Here is an 18869-nt window from a genome sequence, read left to right on the forward strand (position 1 = left end):
TGTTATTTATTTCTCCCTAAGTGTAATTTACAGGTGTTTAAAACTGATTTTAAAATTTTTGATTCACTGTGCCCCAAACACTAATTCACGGGGCACAGTGAATCAACTTAGAATATAATGAAAAAACACATGATTATAAAAATTTCTTGAAAATTATTAAATATATGCTGATGCATATACAAACTATAATCCAGCAAACCAGCTATGTGTTGTGTGAGTGTCTCATATAGTGATATACGTCCTTTAGAAAGTATTATAAATACAACTGTCATCATTTCTGTTCAAATGTAAAAACAGTTGCTTATATACACAAATTATAGAAATAATTCATGGAAATAAATGTATGTTTCAACAAGTAATATTTGTCATCCACTTGATACTGGGGCTTAGTAAATCACTTTCTAGACTGATTCATTGTGCCCCGATTCACTTTGGTGCATGTGACACGAGTCATGTTATCAAATAGCTGATAAACTGGAGAAGACATAACACATACTCATCAGTTGGACAGGGTAGTCTTCTAACTAATAACTATTTTTGGGCCACCTTTCCTCTGTTGTGAGAAATAAATACAAAGACACTGACATCCATAAAATGTACTTTTGATATTAAAAAAAACTGCCTTTACTTGCCACGTAGTTTTACCCTTAATGTATCCAAAAACAAAACACTAATTTATAAGGGTATGCCTTTATGCATACAAATATGGCATAACTGCTGCAAATATATATGTAGTTTTGCAGATATAGCTACTGATTCACTGTGCCCCGGTTCCCCCTATTATAGCGTTATGTCTTAGTGTGATTCCATTCAGTCCAGTGGTTACTAGTAGGGAGTAGCTTTATCTGTCTCCTGTTCTAACCTCTGACCTCTCTCTGTGCATGACCCAGGGCGATGTGAAGGGTTACCTCCGTGGCTGCAGGACTGCAGACACCCTGACCACCGAGCCCCTGATCCTCCAGAGGATGGCCTGCGACGTTGCATCAGGACTCATGCACCTGCACAAACACAGCTTCACGCTCAGGTATGTTGAAGAACACGCTTGTGACACCACGTCCAGCCCTGGATCCAGCTTTGATCTGAGCCATCTCGGTTTCTTCCTGGAACAATATCCTGGTGCTGCCTGAGTGCTCCTCACAGACTCCAGCATCAGTGATTTTGTTGCAGGCAGGTGACCCGTCATCTCCAGAAGAAGCCCAACTGCCCAGTCTGCAGCATCCTTCAGAGAGATGAGGGAGGCGATAAAGCAGGCGGCCTGAGGGCGAACAACCTGAGGGGCTCTTTGCATCCTGTCTCTGTGCTTTAGTGCAAGGTTCTAAAACATTTTCAGATCAGAACAGTTTGTAGTTTCAGCCACCACGAAGCCACAAATGTGTACTATAAGGAGAAAGAGGAAAAAAAAAATCTATGCTGTAATTGCAAATCTAATAAAGAAAGAAAGAAAAGTCGCTCAGGCTTTGTTCACACTACTTGCTGAAATGATCTAAATCTGGCATTATCATCATTATTATTATTGCTATAATGAATTGTCTGGATATTTCACATTTTAGTTATTCTTAAGTGGCCTTCGTGTGGATTGTGGACTTGGAGGAGGTTATTTTGGCTGTATAAAATAACAAACAAAACCCAACAAGGTAATAATTAATCAACAAACAGCATATCATTTCAAACAAAGTTCAAATACTTTTATTTTGTAAAATGAGAAAATCTTATAGGTGATTGATATTATATATCTGTAATATATATAATCCAGAGTTTGTTGAGCATCACTGGATGTCTGCACTTTGCAGATTGTCCACTTTGTGGACTTTTAGAGACCCAAACCGCTTACATGTTTAATGCTGTGCTCCATAAAATCGGTCTCTTGCCAGATGTGTTTTTTTTTTGTTACTTCTGAAGGACATACGTGTGTTAGCTGTTCACCTCCCGCTGCTCCTCTTTCTCGCTCCTCTGTCATCAGTGACTTGGCTTTGAGGAACTGTCTGCTGACTGCTGATGTGTCGGTGAAGATAGGAGATTACGGCCTGTCGCACACCAAGTACAAAGTGAGACTTTGTCTCTTATTTCTGTAGACATCAAGAGTTTTCCGACACATAAGTTTAATTTAAAGTGAAAAGGAAGTAAATAAATAAATATGTGCGGGTGGGTTCATACATCTCTCGTGCTCACAGGATGATTACTACGTGACGTCAGAGCAGGTCTATGTGCCGCTGAGGTGGATTGCTCCAGAACTGGTGGATGAAGTCCACGGGAACCTGCTGGTGGCCGACCAGAACCAACAGAGCAACATCTGGTGTGTTCAACACACAGACGTGTGTACGTTCTGTGACGTAAAACATCCACAGCTGCATCACTATACCTAAATCTAAAGCCCAGTCTGAGAGCGTAAAGATCCAAAAGTATTAGGGTGATTCTTCGACTACGGGCACTTATTATGTCCTTTGATCTTATTGTATGAAAAACAGAAAAAAGGGGAAATTTCACACTTTTATAGTTATCTTTACAATGAAAGTGTGTTAAAAAATTTGTTCTAGTAGTCTGTGATGACTTTCTCACCTTTTTTCAGCATCATTATATGCAAATATTGCTGTTTTGTGCTTGTCCCACACCCAGACTTTTGATCTTCAATGATAAAAATCAATGGTAAAGAAACGTTTTTCCTAATGTTTTAAAATATCTCTGAATAAAATATCAGTAAAATAATCAAAACATAATTGGGGTATTCAATGTCATACAACTGTTGTGATTTTTTTAACAAAATGTAATTGTCCCACACTATTCCTGTAATTTCCACCACAACACTGTAATGTCCCTAAACAGTTTGTATGAAAGATTGTTTGGGTAGTTTCTATGGAGATAAACAGTGACATCAGAGCACATGTATATTGCGCCAAATCACAACAAACAGTTGCCCCAAGGCGCTTTATATTGTAAGGCAATGGTGTGGTGGAAATTACATTTACAAGGCCAATAGTGCCCGTAGTTAAAGAATCACCCATTAACGTGGAGTAGATTGTTCTTTAGTTGTTGGTGTAATTCCTGTCTGGTTTTGTGTCCACGCTGTGGTCTGTCTCAGGTCTCTGGGTGTGACGATCTGGGAACTGTTTGAGCTTGGGAACCAACCCTACAGTAATTACTCTGACAGACAAGTACTGACATATGCTGTGAGGGAGCAGCAGTTGCGACTGCCCAAACCGCTGCTCAAAGTGCCGCTGGCTGAGCGCTGGTGAGGACCAAATGCCAACTGTTACACACCATTACTGTGGCTCAAACTGACCATCTACAGGCAACTGTCTTCATATGTCCTGCACCTACACACATGCCTCTTTGTTCTTATGGCTTTTTAATAATCTACAGATAAACTAAAAAAAAACTAAAGATTTGTTGGAAAATAAGAGATAACTAGATATTAAGAATATGTAAGAAAGAACTGAACACCATTGTGACGGTTATTAACTGTAAGTGTTCCATGATGCATAACACAAAATGGCTGACGCACAAAATGTCCTTGTATTTGGTAAAAACTATCAGATCCTTATACACCTGTTTACTTGATAAAACCATCTGATCTTTTTATATATGTTTAACTGATAAAACCAAAGTATTCATGTCTATTTGGAAAATTGATAAAAAAAAAAAAATCTGATTTTTTTATATATGCTTAACTGATAAAACCAAAGTATCCATGTCTATTTGGAAAACATAAAACCATCTGATTTTTTTTATATATGTTTAACTGATAAAACCAAAGTATCCATGTCTATTTGGAAAACATAAAACCATCTGATTTTTTTTATATATGTTTAATTGATAAAACCAAAATATTCATGTCTATTTGGAAAATTGATAAAAACCATCTGATTTTTTAAAATATATGTTTAATTGATAAAAAACAAAGTATTCATGTCTATTTGGAAAATTGATTAAACCATCTGATTTTTTATATGTTTATTGATAAAACCAAAGTATTCATATCTATTTGGAAAATTGATAAAAACCATCAGATTTTTTTTTATAAATGTTTAATTGATAAAAAACAAAGTATTCATGTCTATTTGGAAAATTGATAAAACCATCTGATTTTTTTATATATGTTTAATTGATAAAACCAAAGTATTCATATCTATTTGGAAAATTGTTCAAACCATCTGATGTTTTATATATGTTTAATTGATAAAAAACAAAGTATTCATGTCTATTTGGAAAACTGATAAAACCATCTGATTTTTTATATATGTTTAATTGATAAACCAAAGTATTCATATCTATTTGGAAAATTGATAAAAACCATCAGATTTTTTTTATAAATGTTTAATTGATAAAAAACAAAGTATTCATGTCTATTTGGAAAACTGATAAAACCATCTGATTTTTTATATATGTTTAATTGATAAAACCAAAGTATTCATGTCTATTTGGAAAATTGTTCAAACCATCTGATTTTTTATATATGTTTAATTGATAAAAACAAAGTATTCATGTCTATTTGGAAAACTGATAAAATCATCAGATTTTTTATATATGTTTAATTGATAAAACCAAAGTATTTGTGTCTATTTGGAAAATTGATAAAAACCATCTGATTTTTTTTCTATATGTTTAATGGATAAAACCAAAGTATTCATGTCTATTTGGAAAATTGTTCAAACCATCTGATTTTTTATATATGTTTAATTGATAAAATCAAAGTATTCATGTCTATTTGGAAAAAGGATCAGCATGATGGAACACTCTGTTTGTATTGCGTGAAACTACACTACATACATAAACACACACTATAAGATTTTTACATAACAACCATGAACGCACCGCGAACAGACAGCCGCACACTTTCACCACCCTGCAGCCAGCTCACATAGACACTGCCACGTTAAGTACGGCCCATATGGGGGTGGCTTAGGCTAAGGTAATAAAAGTTAGAGAACAAAGGAAGTCGGGGTTCTTTGTTCCTGGTGTTTGCATGCAACCGGTTCAAGATCCCAGCGCTGAGATAACTCTGTATCGGTGTAACAATGCTTTACAATACAACATCTAAACTTTGAAGTCCGTTTCCTGTCCAATTCTTTTTGGAGGTCTCACTGTGATAAAAGAATCTAACATTAACTGTAAAAATTAATCAAGAACACTAAGTTCCTAATTGAAAAGGCAGTGGCAGATGTAGAGGGGTGTTGAGGGGGTTGCACCCCCCCCGCCCCTCCCAAAAAAATTGAGCTGCTGACTAGAGGTGCAATAAAATGTGGGAAAGGTGTTGCATAACAAAGGCTGAGAGACAAATGTTCCTGCATGCACAATTAGCACATTTACGTGTTTAAATTAAAAATGATTACAAATTATGACGAAACAGCCTGTTTTACTTTCTCACATTCCAATAGAATGCAGAAAAAATGCTATAGATTTTCTGAATTTTTCGGCACTCAAAAAATGGATGAACTCAATTCAATTATGTGCAGAATTTCCATCTAGTAAATATTTGTAGCTCCAACTCAAATAAAGCACATCCATGCAAGATAATTTCATTTAGTTTAGTTGGGACTACATATATTCATTAGATGGAAATCCAATCCAATGAGTCAGTTTTTTGAGTGAGGAGGCATGATCCCGAAACCCCTAAGTAAGTCACCCCCCCCCCCCTCCAAAGCTAGTTCCACCCCTGAAAGGTCAGTTTCATGATCTCCAGATGCCTCCTGGAATTTCTTACCCCAGAATCCCAAACCACACACCATCCCATAACAGCTTGTCTTTTGTTTAGTTTTTTCTTTCTGCTGGCTGTTTTTCAGGTATGAGGTGATGCAGTTCTGCTGGCTCCAGCCTGACCAGCGACCTAATGCAGAGGAAGTCCACTTGCTGCTCAGCTACCTGTGTGCAAAGGGGGCCAGCGAGGCTGAGGAGGACTTTGAAAGGCGATGGAACTCCCTCCGACCCAACGTCAGGCACAGCAGCCACTGCAGTGCTTCGACATTGTCACGGGATCACGCTTCATCAATCTCATCTTCTTTCCCTCTTCTTGAGCAGTTTTCAGCTGCTGATGGTTACCACTCAGAGTCTGGGGATGACATACTAACAGTTACGGAGACCAGCCATGGTCTGAACTTCGAGTGCAAGTGGGAGCACCCGAGGTCTGACCAGCCTTACAGAGCAGCGGATTCTTCTGGTTCTCTGGGTCAGGTCAGCCACCACTGTCAGGAGCCATTTTATCCACCAGGGGGCATAGTTGGAGGCTGTGCCATGGAAGATCACAGTCGCATGGTTTGTCCTCCTTATTATCAACCGAAACAGCTACATGCTCCAGGTGTGCTACCTGTACTGAGTGCACACAGCCCCTCAGTGAACAGTGAATACTACATCCGCATTGAAGAACCAGTAGACTGTAACATGGATCCAGATTACACCCTGTGCTCCTACAGCCCAGACTACCAGGGCAGCAGTGGAAGTTTCTTGACTGGAAGTGCTGACTCCGGTGAGTGCATGGCCTGCCCATTGCAGGCTAAGAACATCAGTGCTTACTGGTCAGCAAATGTCCATAAGTCGGATGTTTATGACTCCAATGACTCAAGCCCTGCTATCTCCCTGACAATGGAGCCTCTGTTAGGTCAAATTTCAAACAGCAGTCCCCTACATCTCTGGGAGTCAAGTCACTATGTCTCCTATAAAGATCGAGATGGGGGTTACTATTATGAGCACTCTCCCCCATTAGCAATAGACCCCTACTTAATTGAAGGAGATCCACCTAATGAGCATCAGGAAAGCTGGGGTTCAAGGAGTTTGCGTGAAGCCTTGGGTGAGTTGGAGAATCCACTGGGTATGTCCCACTCCATCAGAACACCACCTCAACAGGCCTACAGAGACGCATACCTGGATACAAACCAGACCTCCATTATCGGAAAGCATATGAGCAGGGGCTATTACGACATGATGGGCTCCCTGAGGAAGACTATGCCAAGACACACAAGGCGCCACAACCATGCTGTCAGTATCAACATGGAGACGGCGGGGGCTCTCTTCATCAGGCACAGAGACAGTGACTCTGAGGAAGAAGAGGAGGAGGAGGAGGAGGAGGACATCTTCATTGAGAGGCACACCTGCAATACATGGCCTTCGAAACACCGCCACAGCAGACTGGGTCACCACAGACGAGCGAGCCATAGCTGCAGACAGGACAATTATGTAGATTTCCATTACACAATGCCCAGTACAGACATTGAAGACTCCTGGCCAGAGGACCACAGTCTGACCTTCCACTCCCTGCCCAAATCTGTTGACTACCTTGAGCCCCATCAGGTCAAGGACAATGGCGCTTGCCTTAGCCTGAGTAAACACCACACGGTGGTGCCCTCAGACAACTGCAATGCCTACAGCTACCTGTGCCACGAGGGTGAGCCGCAAATGCCAGCATCTTCTGGAGAGTGTTGCCACTCTCAATTTGTTGACCCGCTCACCGGATTGCTCATCAGAACCAACAGCTACAGTCACAAGAATTACATCAGAGATAAGGTTATTGACATCCCGAGTAATGATGAGATGATCAATCTATCACCAGCTCCCGGTGGACCCATTGTGCCCAAACATGCCATAATGAAACCTGACATACCTCCCTCGGACAGCGGAGAACACTATGTTGATCTTACAACTGATGATGTACCATTCAAAGAGAAGCGAGAGGATGTAATCAAGGAAATTGTAATCAGGCAACAACAGACAGAACCTAAAATAGAAGAGGTGACCCTGACCATGACTAAAGCTAGCCCACCCCCTCCTGACAGCAAACACGTGATGGCAGCATTCACGGATCCACAGTCGGAGTCGAGTCACGCTGGAGACAGCGGAGTAGATCGAGGCGGTTCAAGCGTGAGCCTCATTGACATCCTTGACTGTAGTGATGATGATGAAGAGTACATCACTGATGATACCACTGATGTCACCTCAGGTATCTTTGCCGATGAGTCCGGTGAGCTCAATGCTTCTCCTGCCTTCAAGTCACTACAAAAACAGGTCGGAACTCCTGATTCTATGGATTCCATGGATCTACCGTCTGCAGCTGGGTCTTGTGAAGGACTCAGCCCTGCGTCCTCTCATCCTTCCTGCTCCCCTAAAGCTATGGACAGCGGCTATGACACAGAAAATAACGAGAGCCCTGAGTTTGTTCCTAAAGAGCCTCATGAATCTCGTGACCAATCTGTGCCTGCCCCCAGCATGAGCCTGGAAGAGGATGAGGCAAAGAAGCAGCATGGGACAGAAGCCAAAGTGGTCTGCTCAGGGGGTGAAATATTAATGGGTGAAGATGTGGAAGTCCTCTTACCACTGAGCGATAAGACCCCATACAGAGACTCTGCCTACTTTTCTGACTATGAGAATGAGAGGCACTCGAGGGATGAAGGAAAAGAACCACCAGAGAACACAAGAAGTGGAGAAAATGTTGAAAAGGAGCAGCACATGGGGATAAAGGGTGAGAAAAGGAAGAATGAAGAGATCGAGGAGGAACTTGTCGACACAAACAAACACACTCATTTTGAAATGAAACAGCTACTGACTATAGCAACAGAGCCCTCCAGTGATTTGGAGGAATATTTGACTGAAGATTGTGGTCAAGATGAGGGTCTGGGGCTTCCTCTGGAGACCTCTGACACTACGATGGCAGTAGAGGAAGGCCTGGATGAGTGGCCTTCACATGACGAGAACTCATCCCTGGGAGACTGGGCAGCAGAAGTGGTTGGTGCCATGGAGGAAGCGCTTGGGGCGCTAAATGAAGAACGTTCCTCCAGAGTCCAGAAGGAGGAAATGGAGGATATGATGGACTCCCTTCAAGTTTTTGAAACACCAGAAGCACCAGTGATGAAGACTGTTCTAAACAGGCCATCAGGGACATCTGGTGGAATCCTGCCCACTTTACCCAAAGACGAGATAGCCTTACAGAAAACGGCAAACACCAGATGGTTTTCATCTTCATCCTCCCTGCCGCCGTCTACACCTCCTCCTCTACTGTCAGCCATGGAAGGCTGCACATCTCCAGCTGATGGCGAGGAGGCAGATGAAGAGGATGGCAACTCAGATGAGAGCGATGAATCAGATGAGGAACTACGGAGCTATAGCGTGCATGATCAGAGTGGTGGGGAAGGGAGCGAGGACGAGTGCCACCCCGTGCCAATTATTGTGAGCGACAACAGCGAAGCCTACAAACTGCGCAGCCTCCTCAAGATGCCCACATTGCTCACGTCAGAGAACCTGGACGAGGAGCTGGAGCGCAAGAAGAAGACTGTGTCTTTCTTTGATGATGTGACCGTGTATCTGTTCAATCAGGTCAGTAGCAGCACTTATATCTCCATCAATTAAAATTAACATTTCATTCCCTTATTTTCCAGAGCATACTTGTAAGTCACAATTATTTCTTTCTAGCTTGGGAGGTCGAAAAATCATGTGCTCATTAATAATAACAATAATAATAATGCATTCAACTGAATGGAAAAGGGCAGCATGGTGGATTAGTGGTTAGCCCTGTTGCCTCACGGCAAGAAGGTCATGGGATTGATTCCCACCTGTGGAGTTTTTGTGTTCTCCCCGTGTTTGCGTGGGTTCCCTCCGGGTGCTCCGGCTTCCTCCCACATCCAAAGACACGCAGGTTAGGTGGATTGGAATCTTTAAATTGTCTGTAAGTGTGTGTGTGTGTGTGTGTGTGTGTGTGTGTGTGTGTGTGTGTGTGTGTGTGTGTGTGTGTGTGTGTGTGTGTGTGTGTGTGTGTGTGTGTGTGTGTGTGTGTGTGTGTGTGAGAATGCTTTTTTGTCTGTATGTGTCCCTGCGACAGACTGGTGTCCTGTCCAGGGTGAACCCTGCCTCACGCCCTATGATTGCTGGGCTCCAGCCCTCCCCGTGACTTTTAATTGGAGTAAGCGGGTTTAGAAAATGGATGGATGAATTTAAAAGTGTGTCCAAATGTTTGACTGACAGTGTACGTATATAATCATCAAACTCAATTTTCTACATTATTTCGTCACAGTTCAAGCCTGTCATGCATCAGAGGTGAAGAACTATTAGTTGAAGCGTCACAAAGCCTCTGCGTTGCTTAATTACCCATCATGCTCTACTCCGCATCGGCCCGAATCCACGCAGACACGAAACTAAAAACCAGTCTTAATCTCCTTCAGGATGATCTTAACGATAGACTGTGACATGGGGTGATGAGGTCAGAGCCTTGACACCAAAGATTATCTGCAGTATTTCAGTAAATAATGAAACCGTCGGGTTGAGTTGGCCCGCTTGAAGCGGCTGAAATGTGTCACTGATCACTCAGGGAGCCAATGTCACTGTGATCAAACGTCAGCTTCAGAGAGGGTTGGCGCCCATTTCCTGTCAGGCACTGGGGTTCAGAACACAAACTCACTGATTCACTCAGAGCTTTTTTGTCCCTGGAGGCAGATGTTTCCTCCAACAAACATTCTGTTAAACACACCTCAGCTGCCAAAGCGGACTGAGGATACGTGAGCGCATCGTGTATTTGCTGTCTGGTTTTTCATTCACGTGCACATGGTTGATTTATGACAGTTGCCAGGTCTATTTGGCACAAACAGCTCAAACTGAAATTGAATCCTAACATTGCTGAATGTGCACGCCGGTAATCATTTCTAATCTGAATAACAAAACCCAGTCACTCTGTTCTGAAGACCTCTTCTTCAATCTAACATCTGTAAAGATTCATTCAAATGTGTTTTCTTGTCGTTCGCATTCCATAGATCAGAGGTTTCTAACTCATTCCAGAAAGGGCCGAGAGGGTGCAGGTTTTCTTTGCAGCCACCCACTCACTGATTAACTGATTCCATCTGCTCAAAGTGATGTTAATCAGTGAAATCACCTGTTGGAGTGGGAAGTTGCAAAGAAAACTTGTACCCTCTCGGCCTTTTCTGGAACGAGTTTGAAACTTCTGCCATAGATCATGTGAACAGCTGCCCCCCCCCCCCCCCCCCCCCCACTCTTCTCCTGTAGGAGGCAGTCTTGTTCACACACAAGTGAAATCTGAGTTTCTCAGATTCTGAATTAAATTTCCACTTTTTACAACCTTAATCAAAACATTATCAGTAATCAATCATCTGACAGTTGCGTCATATGAGAGAAATCCTGTTTTTAAAAAAAGAGGAGGAGGAAATATGTGGGTATGAAAAGGGCACGTCAGCCGTGTTCTAAATTAAATCAAACCATGTTTTTAAAACCTTAAAATTGCAAATAAAGAAGTAAAGAATTTAGCTGTAGGTTGAAATAGCACTGCACAGTTTTCTCTGTGTGTTGTCTCTGATGTTCTCAGTCCAGATAATGTTGTTAAAGTCATTTACCTGCTCAGGTGTGATGCTGAGCTGAACTTCTGCTTCACCCCACCTTCCTCTAGGAAAGTCCGACTAAGGAGTTGGCTGAGCACAGCTTTCCTTTAGGAGCCAAGGGTCAAAGTTCACAAAGCAAATCCCAGGAAAGGGTGAACGCCTCAGATGACTCCTCTGATGGAAACATCTCAGAGGAAAGTAAGTACAGCAGATCAACCACAGTATTTAAAGACAGAATTATTTTGGAAAAAAAAGTGTAGGTCATACATTCCAAACTCTCAAGGTAAAGTCTTTTTTGCAGGGATAATGTAGCACGAACAGCTGTATTAGTGCATCAGCTAGTTATCAATTTTGACCTAATTGGTACCACTTAAGGGGACTAAATAACACTTAGAATCCAGCCTCAGTGTACTATGACCTACCCAAAAATGTATGATAGCCATCCCAGAGCGGTAGCTATAGCCAGGTAGGGGTCAATGGAGGGTTACACAGAGGTCAAAATTTAAAAATGTTCCAATCACATTGAAAAATATACCTCATTATTTGTTGGATCATAGCAATTCCAAAAAAGTATAGTTTGGACTAACTATGACTGAATCTTCTGGAGTTATGGGGTAAAAACAGCAAAAATTGTGATAAACATCAGTTTCACTTTGTACCATAAAACAAATTGTAAAAAAAAATTATGCAAATTATTGGTTGAAATCCATCCATCCATCCATCCATTTTCTTCCGCTTTATCCGGAGTCAGGTTGCGGGGGCAGCAGCTCAAGCAAAGCCGCACAGACCTCCCGATCCACACACACCTCCCCCAGCTCCTCCGGGGGAGCCCCAAGGCATTCCCAAGCCAGCCGAGAGATGTAGTCCCTCCAGCGTGTCCTGGGTCTTCCTCGGGGCCTCCTCCCAATGGGACGTGCCCGGAACACCTCTCCAGCGAGGCGTCCAGGGGGCATCCGGAAAAGATGCCTGAGCCACCTCAGTTGGCTCCTTTCGACATGGAGGAGCAGCGGCTCGACTCCGAGCTCCTCCCGAGTGACCGAGCTCCTCACCCTATCTCTAAGGGAGCGCCCAGCCACCCTGCGGAGGAAACTCATCTCGGCCGCTTGTACTTGCGATCTCGTTCTTTCGGTCATGAGCCAAATCTCCTGACCATAGGTGAGGATCGGAATGTAGAATGATCGGTAAATCGAGAGCTTTGCCCCCCTACTCAGCTCTCTCCTCACCACGACGGTCCGATACAGTGACCGCATCAATCAATCAATCAACTTTTTTCTTGTATAGCGCCAAATCACAACAAACAGTTGCCCCAAGGTGCTCCACATTGCAAGGCAAGGCCATACAATAATTATGAAACACAGTCTACGTCTAAAGCAACATAACCAAGGGATGGTCCAGGGTCACCCGATCCAGCCCTAACTATAAGCCTTAGCGAAAAGGAAAGTTTTAAGCCTAATCTTAAAAGTAGAGAGGGTATCTGTCTCCCTGATCTGAATTGGGAGCTGGTTCCACAGGAGAGGAGCCTGAAAGCTGAAGGCTCTGCCTCCCATTCTACTCTTACAAACCCTAGGAACTACAAGTAAGCCCGCAGTCTGAGAGCGAAGCGCTCTAATGGGGTAATATGGTACTACGAGGTCCCTAAGATAAGATGGGACCTGATTATTCAAAACCTTATAAGTAAGAAGAAGAATTTTAAATTCTATTCTAGCATTAACAGGAAGCCAATGAAGGGAGGCCAACACGGGTGAGATATGCTCTCTCCTGCTAGTCCCCGTCAGTACTCTAGCTGCAGCATTCTGAACCAACTGAAGGCTTTTTAGGGAACTTTTAGGACAACCTGATAATAATGAATTACAATAGTCCAGCCTAGAGGAAACAAATGCATGAATTAGTTTTTCAGCATCACTCTGAGACAAGACCTTTCTGATTTTAGAGATATTGCGTAAATGCAAAAAGGCAGTCCTACATATTTGTTTAATATGCGCTTTGAATGACATATCCTGATCAAAAATAACTCCAAGATTTCTCACAGTATTACTAGAGATCAGGGAAATGCCATCCAGAGTAACGATCTGGTTAGACACCATGCTTCTAAGATTTGTGGGGCCAAGTACAATAACTTCAGTTTTATCTGAGTTTAAAAGCAGGAAATTAGAGGTCATCCATGTCTTTATGTCTGTAAGACAATCCTGCAGTTTAGCTAATTGGTGCGTATCCTCTGGCTTCATGGATAGATAAAGCTGGGTATCATCTGCGTAACAATGAAATTTAAGCAATACCGTCTAATAATACTGCCCAAGGGAAGCATGTATAAAGTGAATAAAATTGGTCCTAGCACAGAACCTTGTGGAACTCCATAATTAACTTTAGTCTGTGAAGAAGATTCCCCATTTACATGAACAAACTGTAATCTATTAGACAAATATGATTCAAACCACCGCAGCGCAATGCCTTTAATACCTATGACATGCTCTAATCTCTGTAATAAAATTTTATGGTCAACAGTATCAAAAGCAGCACTGAGGTCCAACAGAACAAGCACAGAGATAAGTCCACTGTCCGAAGCCATAAGAAGATCATTTGTAACCTTCACTAATGCTGTTTCTGTACTATGATGAATTCTAAAACCTGACTGAAACTCTTCAAATAGACCATTCCTCTGCAGGTGATCAGTTAGCTGTTTTACAACTACCCTCTCAAGAATCTTTGAGAGAAAAGGAAGGTTGGAGATTGGCCTATAATTAGCTAAGATAGCTGGGTCAAGTGATGGCTTTTTAAGTAATGGTTTAATTACTGCCACCTTAAAGGCCTGTGGTACATAACCAACTAACAAAGATAGATTGATCATATTTAAGATTGAAGCATTAAATAATGGTAGGACTTCCTTGAGCAGCCTGGCAGGAATGGGGTCTAATAAGCATGTTGATGGTTTGGATGAAGTAACTAATGAAAATAACTCAGACAGAACAATCGGAGAGAAAGAGTCTAACCAAATACCGGCATCACTGAAAGCAGCCAAAGATAACGATACATCTTTGGGATGGTTATGAGTAATTTTTTCTCTAATAGTCAAAATTTTGTTAGCAAAGAAAGTCATGAAGTCATTACTAGTTAAAGTTAATGGAATACTCAGCTCAATAGAGCTCTGACTCTTTGTCAGCCTGGCTACAGTGCTGAAAAGAAACCTGGGGTTGTTCTTATTTTCTTCAATTAGTGATAAGTAGAAAGATGTCCTAGCTTCACGAAGGGCTTTCTTATAGAGCAACAAACTCTTTTTCCAGGCTAAGTGAAGATCTTCTAAATTAGTGAGACGCCATTTCCTCTCCAACTTACGGGTTATCTGCTTTAAGCTACGAGTTTGTGAGTTATACCACGGAGTCAGACACTTCTGATTTAAAGCTCTCTTTTTCAGAGGAGCTACAGCATCCAAAGTTGTCTTCAATGAGGATGTAAAACTATTGACAAGATACTCTAACTCCCTTACAGAGTTTAGGTAGCTACTCTGCTCTGTGTTGGTATATGACATTAGAGAACATAAAGAAGGAATCATATCCTTAAACCTAGTTACAGCGCTTTCTGAAAGACTTCTAGTGTAATGAAACTTATTCCCCACTGCAGGGTAGTCCATCAGGGTAAATGTAAATGTTATTAAAAAATGATCAGACAAAAGGGAGTTTTCAGGGAATACTGTTAAGTCTTCTATTTCCATACCATAAGTCAGAACAAGATCTAAAATATGATTAAAGTGGTGGGTGGACTGATTTACTTTTTGAGCAAAGCCGATAGAGTCTAATAATAGATTAAATGCAGTGTTGAGGCTGTCATTCTCAGCATCTGTGTGGATGTTAAAATCGCCCACTATAATTATCTTATCTGAGCTAAGCACTAAGTCAGACAAAAGGTCTGAAAATTCACAGAGAAACTCACAGTAACGACCAGGTGGACGATAGATAATAACAAATAAAACTGGTTTTTGGGACTTCCAATTTGGATGGACAAGACTAAGAGACAAGCTTTCAAATGAATTAAAGCTCTGTCTAGGTTTTTGATTAATTAATAAGCTGGAATGGAAGATTGCTGCTAATCCTCCGCCCCGGCCCGTGCTACGAGCATTCTGACAGTTAGTGTGACTCGGGGGTGTTGACTCATTTAAACTAACATATTCATCCTGCTGTAACCAAGTTTCTGTTAGGCAGAATAAATCAATACGTTGATCAATTATTATATCATTTACCAACAGGGACTTAGAAGAAAGAGACCTAATGTTGGACTGCAGATGCTGCACAGATCCGTCTATTGATCTCACGCTCCATCCATCCCTCACTCGTGAACAAGACCCCGAGATACTTAAACTCCTCCACTTGAGGCAAGGACACTCCACCGACCTGAAGAGGGCAAAGCACCTTTTTCCGGTCGAGAACCATGGCCTCGGATTTGGAGGTGCTGATTTTCATCCCGGACGCTTCACACTCGGCCGCAAACCACCCCAGTGCACGCTGAAGGTCCTGATTTGATGAAGCCAACAGAATCACATCGTCCGCAAACAGCAGAGACGAGATTCTGTGGCTCCCAAACCAGACCCCCTCTACACCCTGGCTGCACCTATAAATTCTGTCCATAAAAATAATGAACAGAACCGGTGACAAAGGGCAGCCCTGGCGGAGGCCAACGTGCACTGGAAACAGGTTTGACTTACTACCGGCAATGCGAACCAAGCTCCTGCTGCGGTCGTACAGGGACCGGATAGCCCTTAGCAAAGGACCCCAGACCCCATACTCCCGGAGCACTCCCCACAGGGGGCCCCAAGGGACAGGGTCGAATGCCTTCTCCAGATCCACAAAACACATGTGGACTGGTTGGGCGAACTCCCATGAACCCTTGTGCACCCAATGGAGCGTGTAGAGCTGGTCCAGTGTGCCGCGACCAGGACGAAAACTACCGTGCTCCTCCTGAATCCGAGGTTCGACCATCGGTTGAATTCTCCTCTCCAGTACTCTGGAATAGACCTTACCGGGGAGGCTGAGGAGTGTGAGCCGCCTATAGTTGGAACACACCCTCCGGTTCCCCTTCTTAAACAGAGGGACCACCACCCCGGTCTGCCAATCCAGAGGCACTGTCCCTGATCGCCACGCGATGTTGCAGAGGCGTGTCAGCCAAGACAGTCTCACAACATCCAGAGACTTAAGGTACTCAGGATGGATTTCATCCACCCCAGGAGCCTTGCCACCAAGGAGCTTTCTAACCACCTCAGTGACTTCAGCCTGGGTAATGGATGAGTCCACCTCTGAGTCCCCAGTCTCTGCTTCCTCTTCGGAAGACGTGACGATGGGATTGAGGAGATCCTCGAAGTACTCCTTCCACTGCCCGACAACATCCCCAGTCAGGGTCAACAGCTCCCCACCCGCACCGTAAACAGTGCTGGTGGAGAGCTGCTTCCGCCTCCTGAAGCGTCGGGCGGTTTGCCAGAATCTCTTCTAGGCCAACCGATAGTCCTCCTCCATAGCCTCCCCAAACTCCTCCCAGACCTGTGTTTTTGCCTCTGCGACCACACGGGCTGTGGCACGCTTGGCCTGCCAGTACCTGTCAGCTGCCTCTGGGGTCCCACCTACCAACAAAGATAAGTAGGACTCCTTCTTCAGCTTGACAGCATCCCTTACTTACCACCGGGTTCGGGGATTGCCGCCGTGACAGGCACCAGAGACCTTGCGACCGCAGCTACGAGCGGCCGCATCGACAATGGAGGTGGAGAACATGGTCCACTCGGACTCCATGTCTCCAACCTCCCCCGGGATCTGGGAGAAGCTCTCCCGGAGGTGGGAGTTGAAGACCTCGCTGACAGAGGGTTCCGCCAGTCGTTCCCAGCAGACCCTCACGATACGTTTGGGCCTGCCAGGTCTGACCGGCTTCCTCCCCTCCCAGCGGATCCAACTCACCACCAGGTGGTGATCGGTCGACAGCTCTGCCCCTCTCTTCACTCGAGTGTCTGAGACACGTGGCCGAAGGTCAGATGATATGACTACAAAGTCGATCATCGACCTCCGGCTCAGGGTGTCCTGGTGCCACGTGCACTTATGGACACCCTTGTGCTCGAACATGGTGTTTGTGATGGACAAACTGTGACTAGCACAGAAATAGTTGGTTGAATTGGTTGAAATAAAATGAATAATAAATGGAATAGTTTTGCCTGTGTTCAATGCTTGGTCTGCAAAGTAAAGGTCAAATAAAGTCGACGTATATTGGATTCTATGACGTATCATGTTACCCTGTAACGTGACAAATAAGCACAACAAATGGTAATTTTTTTTTTTTGAAAACCCTATTAACTCAACCAATAATTTGCATATTTTTTACTGAAATTGGAGCAACTTTAACTTTTGACCCCTGTACAAACTGAAACTGACCTTTGTCACAATTTTTGCTGTTTTTATCCCATAAATCCATAACATTCACTCATAGTTAGTCCAAACTATACTTTTTTGGACTTGCACCGATCCAGCAAATAATGAGATATATTTTTCAATGTGACTGGAGTATTTTTAAATTTTGACCTCTGTATAACCCTCCATTGACCCCCTACCTGGCTATAGCTACCACTCTGGGATGGCTATCATACATTTTTGTGTAGGCCATAGTACACTGAGGCTTGATTGTAAGTGTCGTTTTGCCCCCTTAAGTGGTACCGAAAACCTACTTGGCCCATGGACTATATCACTATAACAGTTATTTAGAGAACATATTTAAAAAGACGGCACACAGGTTTGGATTTTATCAACAAGGAATACCAAGAGAATGTTCATGTACCATCACTTCATTGTGTCTTACTCAAAAATCCAAAGCGCATTTCAGCAGTTCTCTGAAAATTACCCACCTGAAACGTCAAAGTTTGTGACACTTGTGACACTTTTCTTGTAACATTGCATTATTACAACTTAATATAAAACTTAGAATCTGTTATTTTTGTCAGCGACTTTATTCTTGAAATCTCTAAGTTAATGTTTGCTAATATGTGAGTTGATAAATGAATAATTCTCAACTGCCATTTTAGGTGCTGGGTATGAATGGGAGGATGACTTCCCCCTGCTCCCCCTGCCAACATCTTCAGACCCCTCGGACTCAACCCCACCTCGTCCCGTTTCCAAAGTCCCAGAACCCAAACCGGTGGTGCAGTTCTCCCGCTTCACCATCTCACCCACTGTATCCAGATTCTCCATCACACACATCTCAGACTCTGATATGGACTCTGCAAGAGGTGACTCAGATAACACAGATGTAAAATAACATGTTTTTCAATTTATTTATTGTTTCAAATTCCAGTTTAGGTTTGTAATTAATATTATTGGTACTTGCAGAGCCAATACATCCACCAGCATCAAACAATCCTGGAATTCTACAGTGAAATTAATGTTATTCTGCAGCCAATTTGTTAAGAATTCTGAATTTAAATTTCACAAACAGATCCTGATATGAGCAAAATTTTATTTGCTGACAATCAATCAATCACATTACACTGGATGCCCTGCCTGATACAACCCTACATGTGTCAAGAAACTGGGGTCAGGTGCACTTTGAACC

General features: G+C 42.9%; 1 protein-coding gene across 1 annotated transcript in view; it reads left to right on the forward strand.

Annotated features, from left to right (window-relative positions):
* aatkb (apoptosis-associated tyrosine kinase b) overlaps positions 1-18590 on the forward strand; it is a 132424-nt gene extending 113834 nt beyond the window's left edge. The window contains exons 7-13 of the mRNA XM_034194553.1: positions 891-1024; positions 1961-2045; positions 2172-2293; positions 3077-3226; positions 5778-9294; positions 11369-11498; positions 18343-18590. Coding sequence (XP_034050444.1) covers positions 891-1024; positions 1961-2045; positions 2172-2293; positions 3077-3226; positions 5778-9294; positions 11369-11498; positions 18343-18575 — 4371 coding nt within the window. The 3' untranslated portion in view covers positions 18576-18590. The remainder of the gene's footprint in view (positions 1-890; positions 1025-1960; positions 2046-2171; positions 2294-3076; positions 3227-5777; positions 9295-11368; positions 11499-18342) is intronic.
* The last annotated feature ends 279 nt before the right edge of the window (positions 18591-18869 follow it).

This window comes from Thalassophryne amazonica, chromosome 18 (assembly GCF_902500255.1).
Source record: "Thalassophryne amazonica chromosome 18, fThaAma1.1, whole genome shotgun sequence".
NCBI classification, from domain to species: Eukaryota; Metazoa; Chordata; class Actinopteri; order Batrachoidiformes; family Batrachoididae; genus Thalassophryne; species Thalassophryne amazonica.